The sequence below is a fragment of the Cariama cristata genome, unplaced genomic scaffold, assembly GCF_000690535.1.
Source record: "Cariama cristata isolate BGI_N322 unplaced genomic scaffold, ASM69053v1 scaffold25623, whole genome shotgun sequence".
Classification (NCBI taxonomy): domain Eukaryota; kingdom Metazoa; phylum Chordata; class Aves; order Cariamiformes; family Cariamidae; genus Cariama; species Cariama cristata.
Window position 1 is genome coordinate 16,012 of NW_009608332.1, and position 10,034 is coordinate 26,045.

General features: G+C 39.9%; 1 protein-coding gene across 1 annotated transcript in view; it reads left to right on the top strand.

Moving 5' to 3' along the window:
- Positions 1-4,628: 4,628 nt before the first annotated feature.
- The window catches only part of LOC104159239 (lipid phosphate phosphatase-related protein type 5), a gene marked incomplete at its 5' end in the record, with an annotated part of 23,200 nt that continues 17,794 nt past the window's right edge, over positions 4,629-10,034 (top strand). Inside the window, 2 exons of the mRNA XM_009697090.1 lie at positions 4,629-4,761; positions 7,068-7,318. Of these exons, the coding sequence (XP_009695392.1) occupies positions 4,629-4,761; positions 7,068-7,318 (384 nt within the window). The remainder of the gene's footprint in view (positions 4,762-7,067; positions 7,319-10,034) is intronic.

Consider the following 10,034-nt stretch of genomic DNA (forward strand, 5'->3'; position numbering starts at 1 on the left):
TACAGCATAACCCTGAGAATTGGCAGAGAGGGAATCGTGTATTCTACCACGTTCCCTGGCCCATATGAAATATTTCATGAACATTTGTATACCCTAAAGTAGGTGTTAGCTGGAAAGATCTATGAATGTATAGAGAGAAATTTCTTTCCTAATCCCAAATAAGATATTATCAACCTTAAATTTCAGGATTTATCTTGTTTAAATGCATTGATAGACCCTCAGATATCTTGTAATCCAAATGAATGTTTGATTCTTACTTGAATCCTGGGTTTTTATAGGAAGTTACATCATATATGAGAAGGTAGTCCGTAAAATAAACCTCATTGGTATTTCAGAAGTGCAGATTTAAGGTCATTTATTTATATGGGCACTGTCTGTTGTAAACCAGATGTGACGCTAGGGGAAGTTTGTTTATGGAGTCAGTTTACTGCAAAATCAACAAGGTCAGAGCTGCTCTAGCTCTAATATTTGGAATGAGTCAGGTTTGACATTTCAAGTTGAAAAAGAGCACAGGATTTAGAACCAAGTTAAGAATATACTGGATGGGTGATTTTGGGAAGGACAAATTAGATTTGGAAATTGACATGCATTGCTAAAACTAGGAACAGCTTGCCTGAATTCAGAAAAATGACTAATACAGAAAAAAACTTAACGTATTTGGGAGGAAGGAATCAGTGTGGGGAATGTGTGCTAAACACTGTAAATATCCTGTACAGAAAACAAGGAAAGGGACAGATATTGGGTGGTTGGCAATAACCAACAAAACCACCATGAAAAACAATCAGCTAATGAGTTAATCAGGAACTGAGAGGTGAAACAAGACGAAATATTAATTTTAGATCTCACCTGTCCCAAACTCTGTTCCTGGCTGTCAAATGGGTTGTCACATCGCAGACAGGATACGATTGCCATGGAGATGGTTATGAGAACTTCTCCTGTAATTTAGATTTTGCTGGGTTAATATCTCTTTTCCATGTTTCCATAAAAAGAAAGTATTATCTAATTGCTAGTTATGAAGTATGTATTAATATTAAATATCTTTATGTAGGGTGATTTTTGCATTATTCCTGTTACACTTTATATTGTGAACCAAGACTAAGGGCCTTTGCTGTGGTTACAGAGGGAAGCTGTAGTAGAACAAGGACCTCATCACTGCTTGTCAGAGCCTAGGCCAGTGCTGTAGGGTGATCATTCTTGTCTTGCTCATTCTTTTAACAGTTATGTACATTGCATTTTTATCTAAGAACTGTGAAAATTACTTATAGATATGTTCTTTAGAATACTGGAAAGCCTACACTTTGTATTGTTAGTCTTCAGGTAAAAATTGTTCTTTTTCTTATACTTTACATGCTGTAATTGTATGTCAAAAGGTTTTCTCAGCCTTAGGGAAGGATGGTCTCTGTTTTTAACAGCTGTTAAAATACCTGTGAGCTAAGAATTTTAATATATATAATTCTTCAGGAAATCTGTAGAGTGATCTGTACAATAGCATGACCCTGTTAGACAGAATAAAGTGGAAGATACTTCTAATATCCTCACTTTTTTCATTGTAAGTTGTATTTCTATACATGAACTTGTATAGGTCTGTCCAAAAGTTTGTTGTCAGAACTTTCAGATTCTCCATTGCAATCCTTCACCGTCAGTTTTGGAATATTCCAAAAACTTTTTGCCCCAAGACTTAGCCAAGAGGTACATGAGTAATTCTCTTATATTAAAAGTCATTTGTTGACTGGTTGCAACTTGCATGTGCAGCGGAAGGGGTAATGGTGGTTCCTGCGCCAGAGGGAATACAGAAGTTGTTCCTTCCTGGAATATATCAGGCATGCAAATTATGGTGAAGGGCAAAAGGGAGATCACCCTCCCTTTCCTCTACCCTGTAGAGCTGATTATTGCTAGTGATGCCAGAGAGAAGGGAAAGGAATTGCACTCGGAAACAGAATCCCTCCTGGGACTTAGTGATATTGGAGAAGATTTTCCTTCCGTTTCTGAAACATCAATAGACTGATTATTGAGATGAGCAGCACTTGCACTGAAGGATGGAGGAAGGAGCTTTAGCTGAGCTGCCAGTACAGAAAAATACAGAACCTGTATTTATTGCCAAATTCCAGAGGATTCTGTCAAAGTAAAGCCACAGAAGCATAGAGATGAATGCCTGTTGTGCTCAATGACATATCCCACTCTGATTACTTCTGAGAGTAGAGCACTAGGCCTAGTAGAACAAAAGTTTTGTCTTTAGCTGAATTCTGTATCGTTCTGATCCTTGCACCTATGTACTCACTCTAAGAGTATTTTGTTCAGCTAAGAACTTGAACGGTGCTCTCTGCTGTTCTTGGAGCAGAAGGTTTTCTTCATCCAAGTCACCATCGAAGATGGAAAATGTAATAAGGAAAAATTGTTGCCAGCAGCAAGGACCTAGATGCAGCTGATGCAGACAGGTTGCTGGAACTGAGGATCTCCTTTCCTATAAGTGAATGAGCAGTTCTCCCATTTGCTAACCCCAGCTTCCCTACCAACCAAAAGGAAGAACCTCTATTCCTAGATCAGCAGATTCAGAGACTCTGCTCAGTGCTGGAGAGTTGAGCTTGCTGGCATGCTTTCTCGTGTTCTTGCAAAAGGTTGAGCACTGTATATCACAGATGCTTCCCTTGTGCCAGATTCTGCTTTTCCCTGGAGTTTGGAAATCTGCAATAATTTTACTGAAATTTATTGAGTTTGGCAAAAAAAAAAAAGACAGTTAAATGCAGAATCTGACTGTGTTCAGGTTGCCTAGTCTATGATGTTTCATCATTCCAGAGGAAAGAAGGGAGTTACTGTGACTCACAGTACAAACCCTAGTGTTTCAGTTCTCACCTTTATGAATCATATTAAAACTGGGGTTTTTTTTGGTTGGTTGTTTTTTTCATGAGAGCTGTAGGGGTCATCAGGCTGAATTCTCCTTATCATTGTCATAATTTTGATGATCTTGAATTCAAGGTTGAGTTACATTTCGTGTGGGTACCGATCATTTGTTAATTATAGATGAAGGAATTGTACTTCAGTATGCTGAAAATTTGCTTGTGTCAAAGTAGAGAGAGGATACTTGTTAGTTCAGGCGTTGAAATTTCTGTTTCATCTAAAAATTCTACTTCAGATTGGCTTCAGATCCTAGTGATGGATGATGACTGTTTCTGTGACAAAGTGAAATTTGCTTTTTACACACTTGCCACCACAGTTATTTTTGTTATTTATGCCACATTATTTATAAGAAGCACTTTCCTCCTCTGTGTGTCACAATTCTGGCCAAAGTCATCTGTGTAGATCTACAAATAACTAAGTAAGGTCATTGATTGCATTCTTCCTGTTGACAACAAACTGTGCTTATGAGCCATTGCCCATAGTTTCAGTTTGTTTTTTTTTCTAACCAGTGCTGTGTGGAAAACTGTTCAGACCTATTGTGATATATGAAAAGGTTTATAATTTCCTGTTGGGTCAAAGGTTTAGAAAAACCTAGGCAATGAATCAAATTTGATGGCATTAGTTCTTGTATTTGCGTAGTATGAAGACTTCAGTTTGCTGGTCTTCATTCCTGTTTATCAAAGTATGATGTACCTGTCACTAAGCTGTACTGCTTTTCATATAGAAGAGTGGAAGAGCCTTGCTTTTAAGTCCCACAGTGAATCAAAGTTGGAATACAGTGATCAGTGTTTGACCTGTCTGCTCTGCTCTTTTTGGTCATATCTATGCTACCTGCCGTAAAGCTTTAGTATCATAGGTTTAGATAGATACATGCTTAAGGCTTGGCTTTGGCTGTTAAGTCTCAATACTGTAATTGTAATGAGTAAATTAAAGGTCATGTTTTGCTGTACAGGTAAATACACATCTTAGAGGGGCTATTTACATTCAAAATCTGAATTTTTCTTATTTGTGATTTTTTTTTTTTTTTATTATTTTTTGCTAACTGTGATGTGAGTGATCTATGGAGATGAGAACTTTATTCATTTTGGTGTAATGAATGTGAAACAGACCACGCTTAATGTTAAATATCAGTGGTGACACTTTGCTCAAGCATGAGGGACCAAGCTAAAGCCAGACTTGATAAACTTAGCTGGCAAAATATGTATCAAACCCTGTTAAGTACCTTCTGGCAAACCAATCCTCTGATGTGAACAGGAGCTCTGTTGTGATCTTTTTTTTTTTTTAACCCCTTCCCCACCATGGTCCAAAATTTAGAGCTCAACTCTGTGAAGTGCTGTGTCAGTGAAAGCCATGTGGGAACTTAAATGTTCAGCATCTTCCAGGATTAGGCCTTTACTTTGGTCCACATCTTGTGCATTATGTGATCTGTTGTTCTTGAACTAATAGATTGTTTTCTCTTTCCCCTCATCCTGAAAACTAGGTTATGTTATGTCAATTCTGAGTCTTGGTTATAGAAGTTTATTCTCTTTTAATGCAAATAAACTAAAGCCAGCCGTAAGGCATATTTCCCTCATAACAAGATTATCTTACAGAATGTGGTTCACTTATGTTGTCTTTTGTGCTGATTTGGTCTTGTTTCCTTAAGATGAGATAGCCATCTCTGTAATATTAGTATATTTTACTTGCTGTAATCTGATGTACCATTTCTCTCCTCTTTCTTCTCCTTCCTTAAGATTATCGTTGGAGAAACTGCAGTGTTTTGTCTACAGTTAGCTACAAAGGATTTTGAAAACCAAGAAAAAACAATACTAACTGGAGACTGTTGTTATATAAATCCACTGGTGCGCAGGACCATCAGATTCCTTGGTATGAGCAAAGTTAATGCTTTCATTTTCTGAATGGTGAGAGTGATCAATTATGTCTTAATTTTGACCTGGGGAAAATATTCAGGTAACCATACAACATTTCATGTGTAGTCTTAACTTAGGTGCAGTGAGTTCTGTCCTTTGGGTAGCAAATGGAGCTTCTTGGAAGTTTGGATAAAAAAATAGTTACAGAAACAGCAGTAAAAATTGAAAAAAATGGGACCACAAAGGGGAAGAACCACCAGCAGGCTTGGAGTAGGGTGGAGAAAGGAGGTGTCCTTGTGCCATATCTATAGTTGTTAGTTTTCTTTTGGTTGCGTGCACACATAGCAGCCAGAGTTGGACATTGGGATATAAATGTGTGTTTGAAGCCAAGCCTGGTTTAGGTACTTTCTCAGCCTGGAGATTGTATTATAGTCTCTGGCAGAAACCTGTACAAAATCCATGCCCCACTGAAGTCAGCTGTAACTATAGTCCCCTATTGACTTTAGTAGATATGAGATGTCATCTCTTCTACTTAGTTCATTGTAAATGTGTTTGGAGGGAGAAGTACCACTGCTCAAAATGTCTATTGAACATTCCCAGATGTTGCTTTTTAATACGTGCAGGGGTGCCATAGCAGGGCTCAGTTCTCTTGTTTGCTTCTCACTCATGGCTGTATCCAAGAGTAACAGCTGGAGGAACAAGGCGTTGGGGCACTTAATCCTCCTGCGTGCCCCAGTCACAGGGGGAGGGAGGGGATGTGCAGCTGTGTCTGTATTTGCAGTGTTTGTGTAAGAGCCCTGCCTTCGCAGATTGCGATTGCTCACTATCACACTGGAGTGCTAAAAGTCATTAAGAATGAGACAGTCTTGCATAGGTCCAGAGGAGGTGGGGAGTGATGATGAGGAACTCCTCCTGCTCCAGTCGCTCTGTGTGTGATCAGTGCCCGCATTTCCTGTTTCCTTCCCGCTTGGTGGGCCCTCCTTGCTCACAGAAGCAAAAAAAAATTGAGAGGGAAGGAATGAACAGTGACCTCTGCACTTTTCTCCCAGATGAGGCATCACTACCCGTTACGCTCACACAAAGCCATGTGACCACCTATTTTGGGGCAGTGCACACCCTCAGGGCTTGCTGAAAGGGCCCTTCTGTGCAGTGGCTCCGCTAGGCACAATCCGTTGCTCACCAGTGTCTAGTGGCTCAGGGTGAATTAATGTTAGTGTGACATTGCAAACCAACCAGGATCCCAGAAATCATTCTCAATCCTCTAGCTTTGCCGGGGAAAAAAACCTCACCTTTAGAAATGCACATGTTTCTGTGGGATCATGTCTGCTGTGGTGTACATCCATTCAAGTCCTCATGGTACCCCATGAAGTTGGGAACTGCCAGAACTCACACTATATTCACAGTGAATTGAAGTATGGGAAAGGTAAGGTGATTTGCCTGTGGAAACACAGGAGAAAATCTGTAACTCACGTGGAATTTGGACATGCACCTGCTGGCTTTCCCTCCCAGTTGGGGTGCTGTGTTTGCATTTCCTTCCAGAGCTCATTTTCTGCTTCCAAAAGGATAGAAAGAGACCTCAGAATAGCAGAAATCTGTTTTATTTTAAGTAATCAGATACATGCATTTCCATTCTAATGAATGAACACACGTGCTTAATGCATTGCTGATATGTCTAATAAAAAAACCCAACTCTTTAGCATAAGTAGCTCCTCAAATATATAGATCTCTAGCTCAGTGTGTTGATATTGTGATTAACATGCCATGCATAGAGATGTACCCAGTAGCAGGCAGGTGAAGTCAACTCATGCATGGCAGTATTGAATTATTCAGTACTTCAACTTCTTTACAGCTGCAAGGGAAAAGAAAACATTTGTCCAGTATATGTTACGACTTTTCAAGTTAATTCTCCATCAGGGCCTGACTTCCTTGTTTCTCAAGCGGGTTTATAGGGTGAATAATTTGCCTCTGTCACATCTGTTTAGTGAACTTGGGCAAAAGTTAGCTACCAATATAGCTAGCTAGCCCTAACAGTGGAGATTCATGGCTAGGGGGCCTAGGAAAGTGGGCTGCTTGCACAAGAGATGGACGTGCTCCTCTGAAGGGTGGAGAGAGATCAGGTGTGCGGGTACATTGCAGTGTTCCTGCTGTGGTTGTGTAGGAAAGTACCATCTCCAACCTGAGCCGGGATCTTTAGGGTACAGTACATGTGAGTTTTACATGTTCTTAAATGGAAGGAGCTGGTGTATTACTATGATAAATACTATAATATGTTGCCCAGGAGTGAAATTGTCAGGAAATTTAACTCTTTGTTTCCCTCTTCAGGAATTTACGCATTTGGACTGTTTGCTACGGACATCTTTGTAAATGCTGGACAAGTAGTAACAGGGAACCTTGCACCACATTTTCTTGCACTTTGTAAACCCAACTATACAGCACTTGGATGTAAACAGTATACACAATTCATCAGTAGCGTACATGCCTGTACTGGAAATCCCGACCTTATCATGAAAGCCAGAAAGACATTCCCATCCAAAGAAGCAGCGCTAAGCGTATATGCAGCTATGTATCTGGCTGTAAGTATATTGTACTATTTAATGTTACTATATTTTTGAGAGCAAATGGCTCATATTGTGAGGGGAGGAGGGAGGAATGGGGAGAACATAAGACAACTATTGGCTGACTTTTATACATGTAAACCTTTCTATGACTTACCGTGAGACTTTTGAGAATTTGATTCATTGGACTTCATTCTGACAATTACAGATTTTGTGGTTCTCTGAGCCTTGAAAGGTAAGGCAATGCTGAGAGAGGGCAAGCTGTCCAAAGAGGGTTATAGATTTAGAATAACCAGGTTCTTAGTTTACTTTTTTCCCATTTCCAGAGAATGTGGGAGGAGGCTTTGTTGGGTGGTAAAGAGTAAGTGCAGGGATTGCCTGTGACTGGTAGTGGTTCCTTTCCATGTTTTAACCCAGTAGAGATTAATAGAATTGCACACGGCCGTATTCTTTGGTGGGGTGAAGCAGAAGAGTGGGCATATGTAAGTGTCTGATTTATGCAGGCTTCCCAAGATGTGTGCATGTCTTCAGGTACCAGAATTGATATTTATAGGTACCACAGTGCTTGCGCAAAGTCAGTTTGAATCTTATTCTGCAAGGAAGTGGGCTACAAGACAACTCAGCCCTTCTTCCCTCTCTCCTCTCTGATACAGGGAGTGATGAGCAGGGCTGGGATAAAAACTGGTGTTTACTGCCTGGTATCAGAGCTGTTTTAGAGGCTACTGAGAAGTGTGGGGAGGCAGGTGAGAGGCAGAGTGACTAGCGAATCTCACTCAAGTAGCTCTGTGCAGTATGCCCTGGCTTAGTTTGGAGTGCATGTTGTTCCAGTCTTAAGCAGAAACACATCTTGTTCTTAGTAAAGTTGTCCCCAGCACATGCTTATGGGAGTCTTTTACCTGACCTGCACTGGTGATCACAGTCCTTTGTAGCCCAGTGAATCAGCCCAGGGCTGCCCTCATGGTGTCAGTGGGAAACTGGGCAAGCATGTGTGTACTTCTGTGGTCATTGCAGGAGTCATCCCTTGAATTGCCTCAGTATTGGAACAGTGGCCTGCCTCTCTGTGTGTGCATATATACGCATCTATACATGCATGTGTGAGTGCATATTGCTTTTGAGCACATATTTAATGAGCTGACTTTTAATTCCTGATTGATCTGGAAACTGATACTTGCCAACATGGCAAAGATCCCAACCCCATCTACAGACGGTGTGCCAGCTCCATGCTTCTGAATATGGTTTTAGAACCAGTTGGTTAAAGTCTGCAGCACTGACAGTAACATTTACCGAAAGTTCCTTGTGAGCAATGTCTGTTTGAGACGTGGATCATCAGTTAGTACAAGCAAGTGCTATCTGCAAATAGGAGATGAGCAATAAAATTCTATTCTAACTTGAGACAAGTGTAAGATTCTTAATAGTATTGTATTTATTTGGGGAGATATCTAAGGCTTTGCTTCACTGAAACATACCTCTAAATTTGGTGCAAGCTATTTTAGAAAATATTCAGCATTCTTCATTTTAATTGCTCCTATTTTTCTCATCCGTCTGTAAAGTTGGATTTCCACTGTTACCATGAGTCACAGTAACTAAAGGAAACCAACTGTTCAGCTACTGCAAAGCAGGAAGGAAAATAGTATTAATACATATTTTTAAAAAGTAGACATTACTTAAGGTCTAATACCTAGTATCAGTGCCTTTTGACATGAGCCAGAGTACTTTATGCAAACAGTATGTTGTCTGTGGTCAATATACAGTTAGCAACATCAAAAATTAAAACTGCTGTGATTTATTTCATGACTTTATAATCTTTCAGTAACTGCAGAAATGAATATATCCTGTGTCATTGCGGTATTGCTGCATGATGCATGACACTCATCATTTAACTAAAGCACTAGAAACTGCGCTCAGGATTTCTGAGTTCTTGCAGGCTGCCTAGTAAAGTGAATTTGTATGATGTGTCAGCTGAGTTGTAGCCTGCAAATTTAGGTCCTTGATGCAATATTGCCAGTCTTTTTTTTTTTTTTTTTTCTTTTTTTAAAAAATTGTTCTACATGGTTGCAACTAAAAATACCGTTTATTACACACCAGGGAAAGAAATGCAATGTTCCAATATCTGGGGTCATGTCCTTACACTGTCATGATGTCTAGCAGGATAGTTGGCCCTGAATAACAACTTTCTCATCACTATTCACTGGAGGAGTTGTTTTAAATAGTAGCCTAGTCTTTGTATGAGCTGTGGTACAACAGTTAGTGACAACATGAACATAAAGACTTCCATATATTACTCAGCTAGCATTTCATGAGCATATAATCTCAGATACAAAATATACTTTCATTTTAGTTAACAGAAATATTTGGGAGAGAGGGAGGGATTGTTACAGGATCCTCCCTGGGCATTTCAGCCAGCTGTGCAGAAAATGAAACCGGCTTAAAGATACAAACAGTCAACAAGCTTATCCAGAGTCCATGTTCTCTGAGGGTGTAAAGTAAACAGTGTCAGACTTGTGTGATTTCACTGATCAACCCATTTAAAAACAAAGCCCATGCTTTATCTAATAATTCCCCAATCTCATTCCATTCAAGTGCAGCCATGTCCTTATGACCTAGCGTCTATGCATATTGTCTTGTTAACAATAGCTTCTTTTTTCATCCAAGTTCTTGAGTCTTCCTTTTTTCCCCCTCCTCTCTTTTGAGAGTAGGTGGCTGCTATGGTAACTCTGAATTCCCCTCCTGCTGA